At 44.7% G+C, this 22777-nt stretch overlaps 1 protein-coding gene across 2 annotated transcripts in view; it reads left to right on the top strand.

Annotated features, from left to right (window-relative positions):
* The window catches only part of CAPNS1 (calpain small subunit 1), an 88716-nt gene that overhangs the window by 52184 nt on the left and 13755 nt on the right, over positions 1–22777 (top strand). For both annotated transcript variants that reach the window (XM_085625210.1, XM_085625211.1), the window contains exons 3-9: positions 9072–9105; positions 16365–16454; positions 19580–19637; positions 19871–19935; positions 20606–20674; positions 21205–21283; positions 21823–21939. In XM_085625210.1, the coding sequence (XP_085481336.1) occupies positions 9072–9105; positions 16365–16454; positions 19580–19637; positions 19871–19935; positions 20606–20674; positions 21205–21283; positions 21823–21939 (512 nt within the window). The remainder of the gene's footprint in view (positions 1–9071; positions 9106–16364; positions 16455–19579; positions 19638–19870; positions 19936–20605; positions 20675–21204; positions 21284–21822; positions 21940–22777) is intronic.

The following is a 22777-nucleotide window of genomic DNA, read 5'->3' as shown; positions in this document are numbered from 1 at the left end:
CCCACTCCATTCCAATCTACCCGACCCTAATCCACTTCATCCTACCACACTCCACCCCAGTCCATCTCACTGCAACCTACCACACTCTACCCTAATCTACCCTATCTCAATGTATTCCACCCCAGTCTACCCAATATACCCCACTTCACTCTACCCCTCTCCACTCCAGTCTATCCAATCTACTACTCCAGTCTACCCACCCCAGTCTACCCCATGTCAATCCAATCTACCCCACTCAACTCTGAACTACTCTACTATATCTCCCCTGCTCCAGTTTACCTTAATCTACCCCAACCCACCTCACTACACCCCACTCTACTCCAATCTACCCCACCCCAATGTTAGCCAAGCTGAACAGCATCTACTCTGGTATACAACATGGCTAAAACACCTTGCCGAAAGCCAATAGCTCCTGTATAAGCTAGACCAATTGGCTTTGCCAATGCTTGTTTTACATGCACTCTCTTGAGTGCATGTGTCTCCAGTACCTCCCTCTTACTGTCCGTTCTCTTGCCCCCACCCACTCTGTGTCGCTGCTCCCTCACTCCTTCCTCACACCTCCTTTGTGTCGCTTGTTTTCTCCGCTTGTTTTCTCCGCCCTCCTCCAACTGTCTGTCGGTGCTCCCTCTCCTGCGCCTCCCTCGCTTTGCTTTTCCCATACCCCCTTCTTCTTGCTGTCCGTTATTGCCTCCCTCTTCCTTGCACCTCCCTAGTGTTGCTTCCCCACTGTTGTGTTGCTCCCTCTCTCCACCTCACTTTCCTCATGGCTTGCCCCCCGTGCTTTTCTTTCTTTTTCTTTTTACATATTGTGCAGCAACTTTATGACTCGGTCAATGCTAGACGCGTCGTGGCTCAGTATTTTTCTCCTGTTACTTTAAGCCATGTTGCACAGTAACCACGCTGCTGTGCAACATGATAAAGCCTAAATAGCTCGTAGGCGAAACGTTTTAACGTTGCCAATGATTGTTGATATATAAGGGCCTCACGAACATTCACTTTGAGCTGCCTGATCTGTTTTACTGCGGGGTTGATGTGAGAAGGAAGGTTCCGGAGGTAGTCTGGGTTTGTTTGCTTCGAAGGCTTCCTAGTTTATGCACAAAGTTTTAAATTGGATCCTTTTCTCCAATGCGAGTGTTTTGAGTTCGGTCCTCTTGAATGGTGGAGGTAGGTCGATTATGGATCCTCGGGGGCTTTGGTATGCCTCAATAGACACTGGCAGTATTCTAATGCTAACAAACCTATTGTCCTCGTAACTCTGCCAGGGTGTGCCTTGCTGCTACGGCTAGACACACCTGTGCAGCATTAGATGGAAGTTTGTGCCTTGCGCGGCTGCAGAGATCGGAGAGAATGACTGGTCAGGCACAAATCACACACCCCAGTTCTTGAAAGTACGCCAGTAAGTCCAGTTCCTAATTGGTAATGTTGAATAATTGAGACTGAATTTGTTCACGGTTCAGGGTGTTTTATACCTGTAATCTATAGACTTTCGTAAATAGCCGTGGGAAACGGTTTATGGATATTAACCTGGGAAAATAGCATGCTGTTGGACTTGGGGAAACCATGCATTAGCCCACAGAGGACCAGACACATCTGTAGGGATTAAATATTTTTAATATTGAAAACAAAACACTGCCTTTTCCGCGACAAGTTCATAAGTGCAACAATCAGTTTAAAATTCTAAACAAATTGTGCACCTAATCTGTCTCGAGAGAAAGTCCCCGTTTGCTCGGGCTGCCTCATTTCCTGTTGCACGCGCATTGTACCGACCTCCGCCTGTTACTTTTCAGTGCCACGCCCATCGGCTCGCTAGATCAGCCTCAAGGGCTTGGCTCCCTTCCAGGAAGTTTGGCCCGCGGGAGGGGGAAATAGTATTTTTATTTGAATAACGTTTTAATCTCTCTATACGGATATATTTTTTGCAGGCCATATTAAACCGTTGGTTGGGTTTTCTGATCTGGGGAAAACCTGGCCTGAAGCACGCCTCCGTCTACGAAAGTTGTTCACCCGCAATAATCCTCGCAGTACAGAGAGCAAAGCACACGGTCATTATCAGCTCATCAAATGGCCAAGGTTAGCGGAAGTGACATCACTGATTCTTTGACCCCTCGCCACTGACACCACACATTTCACACCTAGGACCAAGTTTTCCCCTCAAGAGTCTCCTATTTCATAGTGATGGGACCAGAGTAAGAGCAAGGGAGCAGACACTCCAGAAACTAGATTGGACTCTTGTAGCTAGGTTTCCGCTTCCCCTCGTTGTCATCCGTAATAACATGCGTTTGTTTGCAGTTTAAAAAAATCGTTTTAGTCTCCAAGTTTCATCATGCTAGCCTCTTACAATCATAGTGAAATTACTCAGCCTTTGTAGGATATCTGAGAAATGTGTCTTTGATTGTCAGCCATGTTTGACCAGTGGCTGTTTCCGAGCTCCTCTTTGCAATAATTTCAGTGTGTAATGAATGTGCACACTCCTGCATAGGCCCTGGATCTGAGGAAACTATCCTCAAGTGTCACCCAGCAAGGGTGGTGTGTGGATGATCAATAAGGAAATGCTTCTTCACAGTTGTGCTAACGCCCGTATTTTAATTGCCAAGATGTCCCCTCCATGTTCTGTTTAACTATTTCTGAGCAGATTGAGCAGACCCGAAGTCGTCTTTAAACATGAAAGTTACTTTCACTCAATTGCAGATAAAAGTTTAGAAAAATAAAAATTGTATTTCTAAAAAAAGACAGTCCATAGATTGTGGAGTTAAAAGCTTTCAGGGGTTCTGGTAAAAATGCTGTATAATCAGTTAGCTATAACTATGTACTCTAAATAGCCAACATGGGGTTAAAAAATACACCAGTGAACCTCCCAGGTTCTATAATAGAAGTGGCTTCTGTCTCTGTATTGATCGATTTTAATATGGTATAAGTATGTATTTCTTTAGGAAATTTATGAAAACGAAACATAACATCTGCTCATTATTCTTGATGTTGCAGTATTGCACCCTGTCCACTCCGTTTTCCTGAACCCATGTGAAAATCGGGCATTTTTTTGTTTATTAAGGGGCAGCCCTTGCCCTCTTATTGCTTTCTGTTTTATCCCGCAACACTCTTTCTGCCCAGTCTCATGCATGAGCCATGGTGGTCGATTGCCAGCGGAAGCTGCTCTTAAGATAATTTACTTGGTTTTGAGAGTTTGTACTTTAAATGGAATCTCTCGCTGTGTTTGACTTTATTTTGTTCTTGCACTGCAGCAGTTTTTGTTTTTCACACGACTCCAAATGCACGCTACCCCCATCCTGCTCTTAGTGTGTTTCCTATCCTCCTCCCTCTTGCCCGAACCCCTGCGCGGATTTTCTACATGTTGCACTGCAGCGCTATGACTGGGTCAGTGCTAGCTGTGTCAAAGTGCATAGGCGTCACCTATTTGCTTATTGGCTTTACCAGCACTTGTTTGTTTTTCTTTCAACACTCTATGGAAGTGCTTGTGATTCTGGTTCTCACCCTTGTGTGCTGCCTCTCCCCCCACGCTTCTCTGTGCTACTCAGCTTGTCTGTTGCACCCCCCATCCACCCTGTCACTCTTGGCTTGCCCCATACCCCCACCCAAGCTGCCCCATACCTCGCAGTGACCTACTTCTTGTTGCTCTCACTAGGGTATTTATTTGTAGACCCCACCAACTCTTCCATTGCTCATTCGCCTCTCCTCATCAAGGTATATGCATATTTTTAAAACTGTTTTATCCTTTAAGGGCCCGGCAGCTGCAATTTGCTACTGGCCACTCCTACTCTTAAATGCGCTTTTGTACGTGTAAATATTTAATTTACTCCAAGATTTCTGCCGTCTGGAAATGTTAAATTCAAAGCAGAAAAAACATGGCTGCCTCATTATGAAACGTACATCCCTTCCGTTGTCCACCCCCCCCACGTGCAGTAATAAAAAAAAAATGTACTGTCCGTGTCATAGCTGTTTTTTGTTAACTTTTAGCCATGCTGCATAGCTAGCAGTGGTGCTGCTGTATATCCAACATGGCTAAAATACATTGGCAAAGCCAATAGCTCTCCCATAAGGGAGACCTATTAGTTTTGCCAGTGCTTGCTCGATTTAGTCTACAGACAGTTTTTAGCTGCCAATTGTCGAAGACCTGTTGTGGACATTACCAATATTTGCAATTGGCTTTGAGCCAGCTCATTGCTTACCATTGACTGGCTTTCTTGTCACTGTCATTTGTTTACTTCTTCTAAGATTGCTTTCCTTTCCCTCCTTGTATTTGAACCCCCCGGAGTAAGGCTTTCTACCATTCTTTAGATTGTCTGACTTGTGCCCATCCACTTCTCACATCCGGAGACTGACTTTTTATTTTTTTCTTTGCAACAACTCCATGTGAGTGCATGTTTTTTTTGCTCTCCCTCGTGCGCAGCTTTCAGAATGAAATCCCTCTAGTGCCATTTAAAGTTTTTCTTTGCTCTTCCTGCCTTCCATTGTCCGTTCCGCTCTTTTTTTTTTTTTTTTTTTTTTTTCAAGCTCCTTTGGAACTAAGGTGAATTAACTTATCTTTGGAAAGTTTCGTGAAGATTTGTTAAATGGCGTCCACATTATTAGCAAACCAAAAAATCAATTTCTTATGGTTACTAGTTCCCAACTATAATTATACAGTGGCGACTGCCACTGTTGGGAGATCTATCTATCTCTCTCTACAGTGACCTTGTTGAGTATGCTAACATCGTCTTACTCTGCATTAAACAAACTCAGAAATTTACAGGAAAAAAAAAATCAAAGATTCAAGCGATGTTTTAGTTAGATGAAATCATCAGTTCAAACGTAACATTTTAAACTTAAACACTGAATTTCACCAGTTATAGTTATTTTAAGTAATTGCCTCTGGACCCCCAGCGTGTCCTGTTCTAATTAATCTACCCATATAGTCACACGCTTATTTCAATTTCAGGTCGCTGCTGTCTGCAGCTCCTCAATTCAATTGGTCATGCTTACACGTCCCTCCTCTGCCCACCACCACTCTTTCTGGTCCCCTTGGTCCCACTGCGTATTATGCCTACCTGGGCACCACAGGATTTCTCCCTCCTTTGGTCCACCATGGACCATTACTTTTCATAGCTGAACGTCTGAAACACCACCGACTTAGTGGCATATGAACATGCTTCTAATTTTTCGTTCTATGTCCTTATGCTTGTAGTTAATCAAAACTTCTGTTTTGATTGTCATATGTCAGTTTTTGTTTTTTGTTCACACAGTCCGTTTCTCTTTTACGTGGTGTGTAACCCCCTCAGCATCAAGCACCTTTATTGCTTTGGTCCTTTGTTCATCTAAGTAAACCAGTCTAGTTAACTATTTCTGTTTGTTAATATCTTAATATTGTAATTATTTATGAGTGATTGAGGGAGTAGATCCATTATTTGTATATTGTACAGTAGGAGCTGTCTTCTTGTTCTACACGAGGCCGCCTTAGTGGCATTATAAGTGGGAAGACACGTGCGTGAGTCATCGCACTTTTTTTTGCCAGTCCTACTCGGCATCAGCAATACAGCAAAAGCATTTTTCTCTCTATGATGAACATCGGTAAAACAAAGCACAATGACAATAGATGGGGCCAATGAGACTTACTGTTTGTTTTATGTTAATGATAGCTAGGCTTGGCTTTAATGTTGCCTAGTTAAAACCGAGGGTTTCACATGCACTGGCAGATGATGCTTCCCTCGGTTGTTTGCCTATTAAGAGGGGAATTCTGACCCACTGAGCTATTCACTGATCGTTTCTTTAATTAAATGTTCTTGTCAGACAGCACGTTGCAAAGCAGTGCCAGCACGCTTGAGAAGTATTTATCCCAGAGCGCACACGTTCTACCAACAATATTGGTTAGATCCCAAGGCGAGAGCAGATTTTGAGTTTCTCAAGCTGGCCTGAACATATCTTCGGATAACGTCTTTCTACTCTGCCACACTGCTGTAGTTTTCCTCCAAACGGTTGGCAAAGACAGTTACGGTTTGTTAATCGCATGTAGGGCCACGTTACCATGCATTTAACCCTAAGCTCTATTCCAAATCCTAAAAGGACTCTACTGTGGTGGACCACAAGAACACTTTTTTAGGTCTCGGCTAGCGAAGGCTGCGCTTGCGCAGTCTCGCTCGCGAGATTTAATGACTTGGAGAAGAGGGGCTTGCACCCGCCCCTCTTCTCCCCTGTTCTCCATTGGCTGGCCTCTTGAATGCTGGCCAGCCATTGGAGAAGAGGTCAGTCATTCCGATTAGGCCCCGTCCTTTTCGGATCGGGGGGCGTGTTTTTTGCAGAAAGTCTAATTATCTCCTCCAGCCAATGGCAAGAGGAGATAACAGCAAAACACGCCCCCGAATCCGAAAAGGACACTGCGTTTCTCCGAGGCATTTCTGCTCTGCCTCGGAGAAAGGCAGTGGCGTGCCTTTTGCTCTGCCTTGTTTTTTTTTTTTTAAGATCGACAAGAAACTGAGCAAGCCCTGGATCGGATTCGAAACTGGTTCACTATATTGGATGTACCACAACTGAGGCCGCTAGGCCGCAAAGAACTCCAGTGAAAGCTTGTCTCATTCTGGACCCCACGTTCCAAGAGGCTCTCGAGCTGAGACAGACTTCAGGCTCGAGCCTGGCTCGAGCTTTCCGCGGCTCTCCCACCTCTGACCGCACCCATTTTAAGGAGCGCCTCTTACCTCACCCCTCTCACGGCCCTCCGTTTTCTATCCGTCCAACTTCCAAGGCCTATCCCAGGGTCTCCTCAGGCCCCAGACTCCGTGCTAATGAGCGCTGGAGCAGGGAGTACGTAGGGCTCCGTCGCGGACGTATCCCAAGCTTTGTCTTCTGCCGTTAACGAGAGCTGACAGGGGCGCTGCGGCCATTTCTTTTCTAATTAGCATACTTCCAGCTCGAGTGGAGCCAGAGGCCGGAGAAAAGCGATCGGACAACCGTGCCGAGGCGGACAAAGAGGGCCCCGCAGCCCGTAATTAGGTGAGACAATCCTTCAGTCTGTTCTCTGTTGGAGATAGCTGGTAAAACTCCCTGTTTTGGTAAGCCGGCCTTGACGGGACCCTAATAAGCTGTAATTGTCTTCCGCTTCGCACGGCTGGTACCAGGGCCCTGACTTCGGTCCCTTCGGCTAACAAGCAGCTCCAGAGGACTCTGAGGGCAGGACGCATGCAACGAGGAGGCCAGCGTGGCTGCTGTAATTTGTAATTTTATTTATATCGCGCTTATTACCCATGACGAGGCGTCGAAGCGCATTTTGGCGAGTCGCAGGGAGCTTTGTGGAGCTACCGTTGGCATCCCTGACTCGGTTCTTGTGACAGGAGCATCCCAGCGTTGGGTATTTTAACATTTGTTTTCAATCTGGCGAATAAGAGCAGTGTTTGGGAATTGTAGATGCTTCATAAGTTTTCAAATCTTGGGATGAAAATAGTGGCAAGGTTTTGGAAGTTGGATGAGCCGGCCCCCGCTTGATCCTTAGTTTTTGTGGAGGTGCAGACAGTACTGGACTCCGAGGCTTTGCTCGAGAGTGTCTGTCACATGTTACCTCCAGTCCTGAGTTTGTGGAAGTAGGGAGTCGGGCATCCTAGATTTTACTGGGCCCTGAGGCTTTGCTCGAGTGTCTGTCACATGTTGCCTCCAGTCCTGAGTTTGTGGAAGTAGGGAGTCGGGCGTCCTAGATTTGCTGGGACTGTTACGATTTTACACCATTTATCTGTGAAAAACAGAATAAACGGAAAGAGGAAGCCTTAATCACAATGCCCCTAAGCCCTCCATTGACTGCTGTATCACGCAAGACTATTTCTCAAGAACAATTACTTCCTGCTTCCCAGCTGCGGTTTCTGCCCTCGGGCCCTTCAGTTCTTGCATTGGGCAACAGAAGGGTTTGTAAATAGAGCGGCCTCGCCCAAGATCACACCTCTCAGTGGCAGGGGAAGCCAGGACTTTCCACTGGGCATTTCCCATTTGACATCCCAAATTCAGAGAGGGGCTGCAGGGGCTCTTAAAGGGGTGAAACAACAGCGAGGCCTCATTAACATGCAAATGGTCTTTTAAAGGCCTGTGAAGTGCTTGGGTGCGGCTGTGTGTGCCCAGGAAGCTGTCTCATCCCGGCTGCCACAGAGGGGGGGGCGAAGCCCTTTGAGTCCAATGGGTGTTGCGCGCCTGTAGCCCATCTTTTAAAAAGAACAAGCATTTACAATGCAACGGTCTCGGCATTGTTAAAGTTAGAGCTATTGGAATTGCTCATGACATTATTTTTGTTTGTTTTTAAAACATGTAAAGAAACGGCATTATTTACAATGTCAATTTACAAGCTTAATCTGTGTGTGGGTGCAAATGCAATAGGTCTCGCATTGGAGAGTGATTAAGCTATTGACATTGTAAATAACAATGGCGTTTCTTTAAATGTTTTAAAAACATAAACAAAAATAATGTCATGAGCAATGCCAATAGCTCTAACTTTACCAATGCCGAGACCATTGCATTGTAAATGCTTGTTGTTGTCTTACACCAGACATGTATACAGGGGCTCAACACGTTGTTTGAACCTATTAATGTCAGTAGACTTTAACAGAAGTGTTTTGGGATTCTCAAACATGTGAGTAATTATTTGAAGATCCACTCGAATCCAGCATTCCTCAAAGTAGAAGTCAAAGACCTCCACGTTGTTTGATTGTTCGAGTATGGCAGATGAGAGGGAAGGAGGTTTCACTTTGATAAATTGATACAGAAACTGGGTGAGGAGCTTGTACTCCCCCCTTACACGGACACTCACTTGTAGTAATATGCTTTGTATATATTAAGGTGCATTCTTTTTTTAAAATATTGCTGCAGTATCTAGATAAAATCTCATATGCATGCTGTATTCAGGGGTTTCTTGCGCTGTATGCTAATATGAAATTATCCTGTTGCTTGAACCCTCTCATGCCTGTTGCTTGAACCCTCTCATGCCGTACATCAGTGACTCTGCTAGGTAGCAGTGGCACTACATGCAAAACAAAATGCATACATGGAACGCTCATATGGCACCTCATGTTGTCCCACTGTGAATGTGTAACTTTCTTTTTATGTTACAGCGATGCGGCTGCCCAGTATAACCCAGAGCCAGCAGTAAGTATTCAGCACCTTCCTTTTGATGCATTTGTCTTAATTCACTGGGCAGCCTCAAAAGCATATTGTGGGAGGATGTTTTGGGCATATGTAGATTATTTTAGAATTATTTCCTCTACATACTTAGTTTTGTAATTTGTTCTGGGCAGTACCACAGGTGCATGGTGGATTATGTAGCCTGCACAATGAAGCCTGGTGTATCACTTTGTCCCCCTTCACAGTCCTAATTGTTTGAATGGTGAGCGACAACAAATTCCTCCCACACCACCCTGGCCCTCCGGAGACTGGCACCTCCACACCCTCTTAAAATAATATCTTAACACTTGGCACCTCTGCCATGTGAATGGAGCATCCGTGTTTGCCACACATCCATAATATTTCAGTTTGGTAAGTCCCCGACTCAGTTCATGCCTTTATGCATATTTTTTGGTTCGTGGGTATAATGAGCAAAAGCAGCAGCACCAACTTATTTCTTAGCAGAAGAAAGTAGGTTGCCCTTCGAAAAGACCTACTTTTATATCCGCTCGCCTTTAAAATGTCTGAGAGGCTGTGTGATCTAGACTTGAGAGGGGGCTGGTGTTATTTGTTTTAGCAATTGTTGAGACTTTGAAACACTCGCACAAGGCACTTTACTCACTTTGTTCCGTCGCAGCCTCCAACCGGCAGTTCCCACTGCCTGCCCCCCAGTCCACCGCGGGCCGTCCCGTTTGTGTGGAGGGAGCAGGTGGCAATTGGGAACCTTATTTCCAGCTGGGGCAGGAGGCGGAACCAATAGTCAGCGAGTTAGTTGCTGCAAACACACAAGTGCATGGCAACCGCGACGCGGCTGCATGACCAGATCATAGGTACTGCACCCTCGGTCTGGCGCTCAAGACTCTTTTAGACATGCCACTTATTTATGCAGTAGACGCTTTTACCTTTTTATCCTTTCAAAGCTCTGAACTCAAACCCTCTTAAAAACAGAAACTGACTTTTAGATTGTACTTGTTTTAGCAATTGAGACTTTGAAACACTCGCACTAGGTATTTTACTCACTTTGTTCTGTCTCAGCCTTCAACCGGCAGTCCCCACCGCCCCGCCCCCCGGTCTACCGCGGGTCATCCCGTTTGTGTGGAGGGAGCAGGTGGCAATTGGATCATCATTCCGGCTGGGGCAGGAGGAGAAGCCAATAGTCAGCGGGCTAGTTGCTGGAAACGCATAAAAATGCATTGCAACCGCGATGTGCACAGTGGGTGCGCCACCGACGTGCCAAAGGCACGCCAAACGCAAGCCCGTCTGTGCCCGGCCGGGACCAGTGGCCACAGACCATGGCCCTTTGTCCACAGGTAAACTAACTAACATTTCTTACTCTCCCTTAGAGGTACTGTACGGGAAAACTGTTCTAATTCCCTATGCATATCCGAAGATATTAATACCTGCCCATACTGCCCTTTCAGATTTACACCTTGCCCTGTCGCTCAAACAGGAGAGAAGGGACCGGTATGCCACAAATTGTTCCTCTTGAGTTGTAGATCCCTACCTAGGCACGCAATGGAAATTTCTATTCTACTAGAGGATGAGCGCCTGGACGTGCTATTCTTAACTGAGTCCGACCCAATCCTCGCACAAAGTCTTGCCTCCGGTTACGTCATCCAAAGACTAGACCGCAAAAGCAGTAAAGGGGGAGGGATTGCGATTATATATAAAGGTAGGTTTAAATGCAGTATCTCACCTGAGCAATTACCCAACTGTGAGAACATGGACTTCTCAATTAGTTTCTCACCAATTCATACACACTCTGGAGTACTAATCCATCGTCCCCCAGGATCACCAGGACAATTTCTTGAGGCAATTAGCGGCATTATAGCCAACTTAGCTAGTTCACCCTCCAATTTCACAGTGATTGGAGATCATAATCTGCACCTAGATGACCCCAGCAATTCTGTTGCCACGGAGTTAGCAGAAAACTTGGCAGCACTCTAGTTTAAACAGAGTGTCAGGGGAAACTCATATCAAAGGTCACCTCCTAGATCCGATTTTTACCAACAATGAGGAACTATTGGTAGAGGACCCAATGTGACGTCCTTGGTCTGACCACTTTTTGATCCCACTATCATGGGTCACCACAGGGCCACCAATCTCATCCAAGAAGATTATGAGTCGGAAACAGCCATGGTCTAAACTTCCACTCGATCAGTGGATCCAAGTTCTAGAAGTCACCATACCCCCTAATGTTGCAAAGACTCAAACCCAACAGGGGCCAATGACTGGTTCAATACATGGTTTGAGCACTCGCTAGACCTTGCCCTCCCAAAACAATCCGGCCACAACAAAGTTAGATCTAAGGCCTCGCCATGGTACTCGCCATGGTACTCGCCAGCTGCGCATGCTCAAACAAGCCTGTAAAACATTTGAAAGGATATGGAGAAAAGACTATGCAGCCCCCAGAAAACAAAAATATAGAGAGGCTATTAAAATATATCAAACGGAAATTAAAAGGGCACAAGCTACATAGTATGAGGCAATAATCACCTCTGCCTCCAACGCACCTCAGAACATTTTCCGTATAGCCAAAACACTTATTAATCCCCCCCGTCACCACAAATCTCCACAGATGGTGCCCTCATCCGCTGCAACTTGGCAGAATTCTTCTACAAAAAGATCCATGATATATATCTCACATTCCCTTGCTCAACCACCCACAAGAACCAACATCCGGTGGCTACCCACTCTGGAGTGCCCAGGCCACGTTGGATCGGATCCCCCAGCTGGATATAAACTCCCTAGAAGACATCCCGGCCTGGGTTAGAACAGTATCACCTAGGGATCCAGCCCCCCCCCCCTCATGTACTGAAATTAGCAAAGAATAAAATTCTCCCAGTTATCCGAGATCTGATCAACGCCTCAATTGCATCTGGAGTGGTCCCTCTGCCATGGAAATGTGCCATGGTAAAGGCATTACTAAAAATCTAATCTAGACCCAGAGGTGCTGGGGAATTATCGCCCCATTTCCCTTCTCCTTCCGATCAGCAAAATCCTCGAGAGGCTTGTGAACATAGTGCTATCCGGATTCTTAGAATCGAACAACTTGCTGCACCTGTCGCAGACGAGCTTCCGGCCCCTACATGGGACTGAGACAGCACCTTCTACCCAACCGGCGCTATCAGCATCATGCCGCAAGATCCTATCGGCTCACACGTTTTCCGCCCTGATGATCTCTAACTAAGGAGATCAAAACGCCGTCGAGCTCTCACAACCAAAACTCCATTAATACAACTTAATACTCTCTGAGTTTTGTACTATGTTGTCAATGCGATGTAAATTTTAAGTCATCAGCACTTATCACTTCACGCACTTTTCACGTTTTGTGTGAGCACCAGGACTAGCTCCTTAACTATGGATGACACTCCGTTTTATGATGATAATAAATGTGATGTCATTCGTACAACCTTGTGTCCCTTCATGCATTGTTTTGCCAGTTCTGCTGGTTCTTTCTTTCCATTACTAAACCTAGACGAAGGCTATAATTTAAATAGTAGCCCCACTACCCGAGGACCTTAGTGGCCTCCCCCAGACCGCTGTGTTTTCAATTACATTTAGCCAAGTCTGGTGCCACAGCTTTTAATAAGTGATATGGACAAGGGTCATTGGGACACCTTGATGAAAGCAATAATTTAATTGACCTCTTTGGCGGGTATAGGAGTGAATCCCTCCCAAAAATGTTTTGGAGAGAATAAGGTCGGCATAGCAGAAGGATTCAGCTAGCATGGGGACATTTTCAGCTCTATTGCATCTCAAATATTAGTCCCGTTCTGCAGACCGATAACATGAGGCCCGTTACATGTCGCGAATGGTGAAGAAAGAAACGTAGTGCACAAAGATTAGTGAATTCTCTAAAAATCATATAAAGGTCATTGGAGACATTGACAGCCTGTGCAGTCTGAGTGCTATGAAATATAGATTTTTACTTCCTTCATACTAGCGTTATGAACTTAGATTTGAACTGCTGTGGGGGAGTAGGCTCTCTTCCAGGGTTATTCAGACGTGTGATAGGCCAGTTTCAGTGCGGCCGCATCCTAATTTGTTGTGGGAATGGATAGATAATCAAATCCTTTTCCCAGCCTGCGTTCGGACGAGGGCATTTAGTACATTAGTAAAGGCTGTTTTAAACCGGTTTAGTCTGAAGGAGTGGCTTATATAGGGAGAGGGAGATTTATCACAAAAAACAATAGCAAAGCAACTCTGAGAACTGCTTGCTGTTCAACTCCTTCCAGATTCTGGCTGACTTAATGAGAAAAGGCTTGGGAAAAGGGTGCAAGGCTTCAACTGTCTAAAATGGATTACAATAGCAGTCTTACTAAATGAAAGATAAGGGTTTTCATCCGAAAGAGGTTTCTGGCAAACGTGACCTGAGCAACCGGACTGCCAAACCTTCCGTCCGCCTGCCTCATTTAGATGCAAGTGGACCTTTTTGTATTCTGTTAATGGAGCCCCCATTGGCTCCGCTGACTGAATTCTTCCTCCGACATCCTGACTAAGTTAGGGCCATCAGAGGAAGGTCATTACAGAGCACGCCCTATTTAGGATGGATGATGTAATGTATTTTTTCCCCTCTCCCTCATCACCAAGAAAAATCTGGCGCAGAGGGACAGGGACAAACAATAATGACCCCCCCCCCACACCCTGGCAGGAAACTCCAGTTTCGTTTTTTAAGTGAAAAGGTTTCTAGTGACGATTAGCTCCAGTAGATATCCATCCCATCAAGTGCGTGGGATTCTGATTTTGCAGAGCCAGACACCTCATTGAAATGTCATAAAAAAAGAACACCGTGATTCTACCAGCATCTCTGGCCATAGATTTAGATCACCCAACAGCAGAACGTGGTCAATACGAAGATTAATATGATGTAAGACATAGAAAGTTTTCTTGGTCTAAAAAGAAGCTGGGGAGTCCACAGGGTGGTAGTAAAGAAAAAAAATAAAAACTAAATTGAGAAACTTATGGTCTTATTTAGAATTTGGCAGACCGGGTACTCTGTTGCAAACTTTCATTCCACATGCATGAAATCCATAAAGCCTTTTGGCAGTATGGAAGCAGCATATGTTGAGTAAGGGAACGTTCTTACTTGGAAAGGGATTTCTGTGTCCGTGGGAATACTCATTGAAGTTGTACACCTGAATAAAGACCACAAGTGTGTGTGATCCCTTAGCATTTTTTAAATGTCTACCATCTGTTGTATGAAAGACCTATTAAAAATGTACCTGACCGAATCCTGCTTGCAGGCAGCATTTCTTGAATTTCCCTTGGTTTTTCATTAAAGACTATTCAATAATAGATAAACTGCTAATTAAGGTGAATAACACTAGTTAGTCGTTATACTGGTTTAAAGGATCGATTAAATGTAAACAAATAAGCAACCACTTTGTAAATTTTAAAATTTAACACTAACTCTTTTAGAGAAATGTGTATCACCTGTGACCTGCAGTGCCTTTTACTGGCAGTTAATCTCTCAAATCCTGTTTTGGGATGGCAGGATTCAGAATCCTATCAATTAAAATATTCTAATAAGATGCTTGGGAGTCTGGCGAGTACTTATGACTTGAATCAGGATTCCCACACTTAAGAACTTTACTTCTCCATCTTGTGATCTAAATTGATAGTTCTAACCTGAATAAAATGGAAAGATTTTCTCAAGCTATGAAAGTAATGAAGTCCATGACTTTCGAAAAGAGGTAATCAGAAACTCAACGTAGGATTTTGGATTAAGAAGCCTGACCCACGGGGTATCTTCTCTTAACCAAACTGTTATCCTGTGTAAGAAAGCACATTGATTACTGATTGATTTTAACAAATGATTTATATTTGCTATAGGAAGTCTATAACTTCAGGTTTGCCAGAGGAGAGTACAAGTACTTTCCCTCTTGAGAAAAAAGCCTCTATTCTTTCTCTCATCCTCAATTCCAAGATCTTTAACTTAGTCAGTGGGTTTAAATGATTGACCGAGCAAACGAGGGAGGATTCATTTCTCCTCATGGTTTCTTTATGGGATAAGGTGTCAAAGACAATAATAGCCTTAATAATAGGTTTTGTAATATCAGTAAGCAGATTAGCCAACTCAACCACAATCTGGCTGCTGTCCTTCTAGTTTTGGAACCGGCGTTAACGTGTCGCGATGACTGTGCACAGTGGCCCCACATACTGTTTGAGACATTGTGATGTAGGGAATATGGTCGACACCCCACAAATTACCTAGCTCGCAAATAATTTGTGGGGGTGCGCTTCATGGCATCCAGATGCTCAACAGGTCCTAGATGGTAGAGCGACAAAGTCTTTGTCAAGCATCCCTTGGGCTTGAAATGCTGGTCCTTGGCAGAAAGAAGTTTTGTCACAGGGTAAACCCATGTAATGGAGACCGCCTTTCTGCTAGGTACATGTGAGGTGGCTCCCAACACTGTTTCCATGCCTCATCTGTGGAGAGTCTCTTTGGGTTCCACAGGCATGTTAATTTCTTGTTTTCTAATGAAGGTTGATAGTCCTCCACTAGGAGTTTGGAATTACATTTCCTAGTCTTCATCTTAGTCTTCATGATTCTTGCTAATGAAATATATCGGTGTTGCACTGTTAGGACTCTTTCACCAACATGCTATCCTGAACTGCGTTGTAGCCTCACACCTTTAGAACTGGGACGAGGAAGATGGACACATTAATACTCTTGTTGCTTATGTGCAGTGTTCAGTAATGTTGAGGCCTACTATCATCCACAGACCTGCTTTAGCTTTGAGTGAGCTTGCCGCTTGAGGTTACTGTTTGATGGACCCAAAGAACTGTGTGTGATGCACTGGCACTATTTTCCATTTTCCTGCACTGGAGAGGATTGAGGTTTGCCATAGAAAAGATGATCCCGGTGCCCGTCTCCAAGAGGTTGGGCACAGCCCTTCTACTGTTAGACTTTGAAAAGGGAGAGTAAGGCTTACTGTAATGAATATACATTGTAAGTAGTTGTGTGGGGTTGACAGCATTGCCATTGGTAACTGGGGAAATCTGCTGTCAGTTTCCTAGTAACTGCATTCGACACGTTGTACAGTGATTAATTGGGAAAGACTGAGTCAACCGTGAGTAGCTAAATTGACTTGGGAACACTAGAAAAAAAGAGTCCCGATGATTCACCTTTAATAGTGTCCTTGCACTGCTTCCCCCTGGTATAAACCTCTAGAAATGTTGTGTTCTGATGCGGTTGTTAGGCGTCCATGCCTCTTCTCAGTGATGCTGTTGTTTTCTAGCCCCCTCGCACCCATGCTTCCACTGTCGAGGCCAGTGAAAGTGAAGAGGTCCGTCAGTTCCGGCGTCTATTTTCACAGCTGGCTGGAGATGTGAGTATTTGAAAATATGAAACTCTTTGTTTTACAGATGGTGATATTTCATTGGCTGATTTGCATCGCGCACCCTCTCCCCTTTGTTCTAAACAAATGCAATGGTCCCTGCCACTCTTAAAAAAATAAATATATATTTAATTTTTAAGAGTGGAAGGGAACATTGCATTTGTTTAGAACTAGGGAAGAGGGTACATATATATGTGTGTGTATATATACTTTGCTGCTTTTGTTCTGTGACTCCTATTAGTCTGTTACTGTCCCCCGCCAAGTTCAGGTTAGAGTAACTCTCCCCTTTAGAATCATCTAAGTGCTCAGCTTGCCTGCTGGGAATGGATCTTGAAGTGGTCTTGCAAGCCTCCCGCCTCCTGATTGCAGGGTTTCTCTCGTAGGCCTGGCACCACTGTTGCACAGTTATCTGGCCCATCTGCATCGAGCTGGGTGTGGGCGCAGCATTTGGTCATCTGAGACCATAAACTGAGCCTGCTCTACACGCTCAAAGAATGGGAAACTCAACTTCTATCTTTTCTAATATAAAGGGATACAGTTGGGTAAACCGCACACAAACCTCTGAGCGACATAGGCAGAAATATTTGTGTATAATAAAGCAGATAAGTACAGTATTTTTTTGGGGGGTGGGGGGGGGGGGGGGGGTAGTGATGCATGGTTTTCCTGTAAAGAATTTGCAGGTTTAGGAGTGGAAATGCTCGACCAGTTGTTTTTATGTTTTTGAAGTGACTAGGAGATGCATCTCTCTGCCTAAAGATGACCCTGGCCTTTTTATATAAATATCTTTATTTTTGATTTTTAATTTGCATATAACCAGAAACAAAAGGGTGCAATCACACACCCTACGACAAAGGAGGAGGCAGGTACACACTGGCAGCCCTCCACTCGGGGTTAGCATATGACCACAGCAGTATGATTCAGTAGGATAAGACCATGACTCATAAGGTGACAGCACACGAAAGCTTCAGGTAAAAAGCTTCTGCTACTTTGGCGGGGAACTGTATGTCCATGTTTCAGCCAGCTCCACCAGACCTTGAAAAACTTGTGCGGGCGACCTCTACTTTTATATGTAACCCTTTACACCGTCATGTAGAGGTCCACATTAGGCCTCAATTCACCCACCGTCTGGACTGCAGGTGCTCCGTGCTATATCACGCTTCGCCACCACAAGCCAAAATTTGCAAAAGACGCTTTGCCCTAGGGACGTCTACATCTTCCAGGACTCCCAACAGAATCTATTTGTGCTCGAGGGATATCTTCCCCCAACACCTTACTGAGGTCCCCCATCACTTGTACCCAGTATACTTGAATTGCTAGGCAGCTCCAAAGTGTATGTACTAATGTACTCTGAGTCACTCCACAGCGCAAACAATTCGGGGGTGCCACCCTCCCCATACCATGCAGATGGTCCCTATCATAATCGACCCGATGCAGTAACCTGACTTCTAGCAAACACATCTGGGACTTTATGGGGACCTCCCTTGGATGCATCAGAGCCGCATCCCAATCCACGTCCTCAAGGTATCCCCCCCCCCCCCCTTAAGTCCTCCCCCAGCAGGCTCTCCGCTTAACCAGTGTGCCTGAGAGTTTTATAGGCAAGGGAAAATTCCTTCTAATGTAACTCCTCTAGGAGCAGCCTTCCCTCGAGAGGGGCTTACTCCGTCAGATCCAGCTCACCCAGGCCTTCCGCCTGCCAGACATGTCGCAGTTGGGCGTAAATTAAGTATTGGTTGGAACTCGTATGATATTATCTTTGAAGGGAGGAGAAGGACATCCTACCTCCATCCTCCAGGAGGTCACTCATCCAGGAGATTCCTTGCAAGTCCCAAGGCTAAAACCCACTAAGTTTCCTCAATTTGCACATCCATGTCTCCTCCCAGAGCAGAGTCACTTGCATTAATCTACCACTCCAACCTATACACCTAGTGGCTTTCCTACAGGCCTCCACTGCCACCCGTGTTGCTGCCAGGAGCTGCTGAAGACCCTTCCCACCTAATAGGGATTGGCAGTAGGTCCGAATGGTGAACTGTGCTTGCTCCAGTCTTTAGGTAGAATGGTCCTGTGGCGCAAAAGACCAGTCATTAACAGCCACCAGATGGGACGCCCATTACTAGGCCCTTGCATCCAGGAGAGCAATCCCAACATTCTAATGGGTTGCGTTGAAGGGTTTTTAGCGCTATCCTAGGATGACCGCCCTACCACAGCAATGCCTGCAGGTCTCCCTCTAGCTTGGTGAACATCGCCTTGGGAACTGGGTAGTAAGAATTTTGTAAGGCTTAGAGCAATTTGGGGAGCATTATTATTTTTAAGACAGCCACCCTCCCCAACAGAGTGAGGGGTGGCATATACCATCTCTCAGCCTCCTCTTGAAACCTACTGACCACCTTTAAAAGTATCTCTCTGCAAATTCCTGGTGAAAAAACAAATGACTTGGCTCTTAGCAGAAATACTTAACAGTATTTGTATTTTCTGTGTGGTAAATTTTTGTATTTGGGGGCGAGGTGGTGCCGCCTTCTCTGTAAAATACGTAAATGTTCCTAGAATCTCAATAAGAGAGCAAGAATGGCACGAGGTATTGCCTTTTAGGCTTACCTTGCATTTAAAGTTGACCCATCATGGACTTATTTTCACCCATTACAAGCACAATGATCCCTTTTCTCTGAAATAAAAATCTGGGTGTGGTTGTATGCCATCTATATTAGTTTACCTGAGTAACTTTGGTTCAGAGCAGGAGAGGCGCTAACAGTGTTCCTTAAAGGAAAGTATCCCTCTTTACAAAAAACAAGACGTACGAATTCACCACACTATTCCCGCACAAACATCAACTATTCTCACACCCCAGCTATTGCTCTGTTGGACGTAGGCTAGTTGTGCAACTCTAACATCTGTAGTGTTGCTGCCCCTGCCTCGCAAACCGATGTTTCGATCTAATCAACCTTGTTGTTCTAATGTATCCATACTTTGCCTTGCCACCACCCTCAAATTACAGCAGGCGTCTAGATTTAGGTCCCTAAAACTGCATTTATTGTGAATGGCTCCAGCATCTGCCCTAAAAATGTACGTCGCATATGTCTGGTGTTTACTCTGGTATCCCCTCTTCTGTTTCTATTTCCTAGGATATGGAAGTGAGTCCGACAGAGTTGATGGGAATTTTAAACAAGGTTGTCACTCGACGTAAGTACTGCAACAGTTTGAGTTTGGTATCCTAAATGAGTAAGGCTAGTGTTTCTATGGTAGAAGTCCTGAACTAACAGTAGCAGACTTTGGGAGTTGGAAAGGTTAACAAACATTAATTACCCCAAAGTCGATTATTGTAAAAACTTGGCCTATTGCTTTAGAGTAACTAATCTGAATGATTCCTGTTGCAGATATTTCCTAAACTTATTTTACCCGATCATACATTGTAGATGCAGACCTAAAGACTGATGGATTCAGCGTCGACTCCTGTCGTAGCATGGTGGCTGTCATGGATGTATCCTTTTGTTGAATACAAAATAAGCTTTAAAACGTGCTTTGGGTTTGAGTATATCAGTGAGATGGAAACGACCACAGTTGTAACCCGTTTGGCCTGACTTGTCTTCATGTTTCCCTCGCCGAGAACTGAAGTAAATTTCAATTGTTTTCTCTCGTTCCCTCTCTCTTAGGAGGGTAAAGGAAGGAAAGGGGACCTGATATACTTTAGACTTGTTTTCAGAGCTGAATTTGATCCCAGGAGTCTGCAGTCCGGCTTTCTCCCCAACTTTAGTGCCTGACTGGGGCGGATATTAGTGGCCACTAGTCAATACACAAATTCTTAAATTGATCTGCTGGTGTTTAAGGCGCATCCTCCGAATGGCTACAGAAGCTTTCAGAGACTTGTTCCATTTAGAAGACTATCAGTACCTTTTTAGGGTACCCTCCTCAGAGCACTATGCCGCTTAAACATAGGAATATACCAACAGACTATGTTCGGTGTAAATGTTTAGAACCTTTCAGTAAGCATCAGCAAAATTAATTTAACAAAAAGCAGTTCCACATATATCCTATTGTATGTGAACAAAGAGGCATGGTGGGTTTATTTAGGCAACAGGTAAGATGATTCCTGACTGCTAATATTTGTATTGTGACTCATAATTATTGTTCCTTAATCATGCCGTTAACAGAGTGACAGCACTGGAAAACTGGGATTCAGTGAATTCAAGTATTTATGGGACAATATCAAGAAGTGGCAGGTATTTACATATTAGTATTATTGCACTAGAAGGCGCACACCTTGGCACATGCATGCATCAAAACGGGTCCTTTGTGGTATATTGATCTAGATTGACTCAACAGCTCATAATAGAGCAAATCCACACCCATCCTGACCAAACTCCCCTGAAGCTTAAACTCATTTATACACTTCACCAAATCAGCGGTTGCTTTCTGCTCATAAACGTTATATCTTCTCAGAGAACCCTCTGGGACCAAAGCTTTCCACCTTCAGAGCACACCTATATTTTACTTGGCAAGAAGCCTGCGCTGTTCTTCCTTGCTTCTCAAACTCAATGTTCTACTTTCCATTGCTACTGTCCATGACAGCCGTTTTGTACCCTCTGTCATTGCATCCTCCTGAGGCTGAGGGAGGCAGCGTTTTTCCTAGTTATGGTACATGCTTAGGTCCAGGATACCTGCTTTATTTTGAGCTGAACTTGTGAACAGAAAAACAACATTTAAGGGTTCTCTGTTAATTCATAGTGCTCAATTCTACCTTCTCTTGTAGGCCATTTACAAACGATATGATGCTGACAGATCTGGGACCATTGGCAGATCAGAGCTGCCGGGGGCCTTCGAAGCTGCAGGCAAGTTGAAACCATTGCATTTCATTGGAAAATCCCAGATTGAACAATACTTACTGGGAATGAGCGATCTAGAATAAATGCATTGCATAATGCTGTGTGTGGAAAGTACATTGGAAGAGTAAAGTTTAGGAAGCACATGTATTGTACTCTCTCGAAAGGGGATCTGAATAGGTGGGCAGGGCAGTATGATGGACACTTACAGAAGTGACTCGGTTCTTATTGTCACTGCTGTCTGGTGGAAGTGGCATAAAATGTAGAAACTGCTTTTGTGCCTGCAGTACCCTAGCAATACAGTTTCTCAATCACCTGCTCAGGAAATGGTGGAACAAAAGTGTTGGACCTGAAATTAGCTCTTAGCAGTCATGGATAAGTGTGCACATTTTTTTGGAGTTTTTGCCTTTCTTCCAAAATAGCAATCTGACAAACGGGCACTTCTTAGAATGTTGTTTTTCAGTCATATTTTTACCATTTGTGTTGCTAAACTACTTTGTATTTTTTAACCCCTGATTCTTCTGGCTCCTCTTCTCTCTCAATTGCAGGGTTTCGGTTGAATGAGCAGCTCTACAGTATGATTGTTCGTAGATACTCTGATGAAAATGGAAACATGGACTTTGACAACTATATCAGCTGCCTTGTGCGACTGGACGCCATGTTCCGTATGTATTCTTGCAACGTGCATTTCACTTGAGCTCAAACGCTAGAACTATTCACACGAGGCTGGACCATCTGTTCTCTCTGTTCAAGTTCTAGATTTTCTTCCTTGGGCAAGTGCCCGTTTTTATTAGGTCTCGCCTGACTCAGCGCATGCGCTGGTCTGGCGAGACATTTTGTGAGGGCTCCAAAAAGTGCTACCAGGCTAGCCTAGAGCTACAGTGCATGTGCTTTACCGCGATTACTTTCACGGCCGCTTTGATGTTCTCCGTGAGTCTTCAATAGATTGCAGCAGTTAAAACAAGCATTGGCATAGCCAATAGGTCTCGCTTTTGGGACCTTATAAGTGTTTAGTTATGCAACTGTTGCATGGCTAAATACTTATAAGGTCCCAAAGGCAAGACCTATTGGCTATGCCAATGCTTGTTCTGGGGTACCAGAGTACTTCCACGACTCCATTGAAACACTTGCATTTTGAGCTCTGATATTCCATTGCTAAAGTATTGTAGGCCTGTGGTCTAGGATAGGCTGAACACACAACAGGCAGAATAGCCCTCCACACCCTCCCCTCCAAGTGATTTATATTGAAAGGAAAGACAGTAAAATTGAAGTGAACCAAAGTGATCCTAATCTGAGGATAAAGGTGAGGAGCAGAAGGGAGAAAGGAGTAATGAAAGTAATGGCAAAAAGGCAAAGTCCTGTATAGGAAGCTGCAATAGAATGTATCCACCTTAAATTACAACATAGGTGATCTAGATCAGGCATGTACTTTGTAGGTCCAGGGCGGCCGGTCCATGCCAGATTATTGGGATTAACACTCCCTGTCTGTTACTTGAGATTCCC

The sequence above is a fragment of the Triturus cristatus genome, chromosome 9 (assembly GCF_964204655.1).
Source record: "Triturus cristatus chromosome 9, aTriCri1.1, whole genome shotgun sequence".
NCBI lineage: Eukaryota > Metazoa > Chordata > Amphibia > Caudata > Salamandridae > Triturus > Triturus cristatus.
This window is presented reverse-complemented; position numbering and strand designations above follow the sequence as displayed.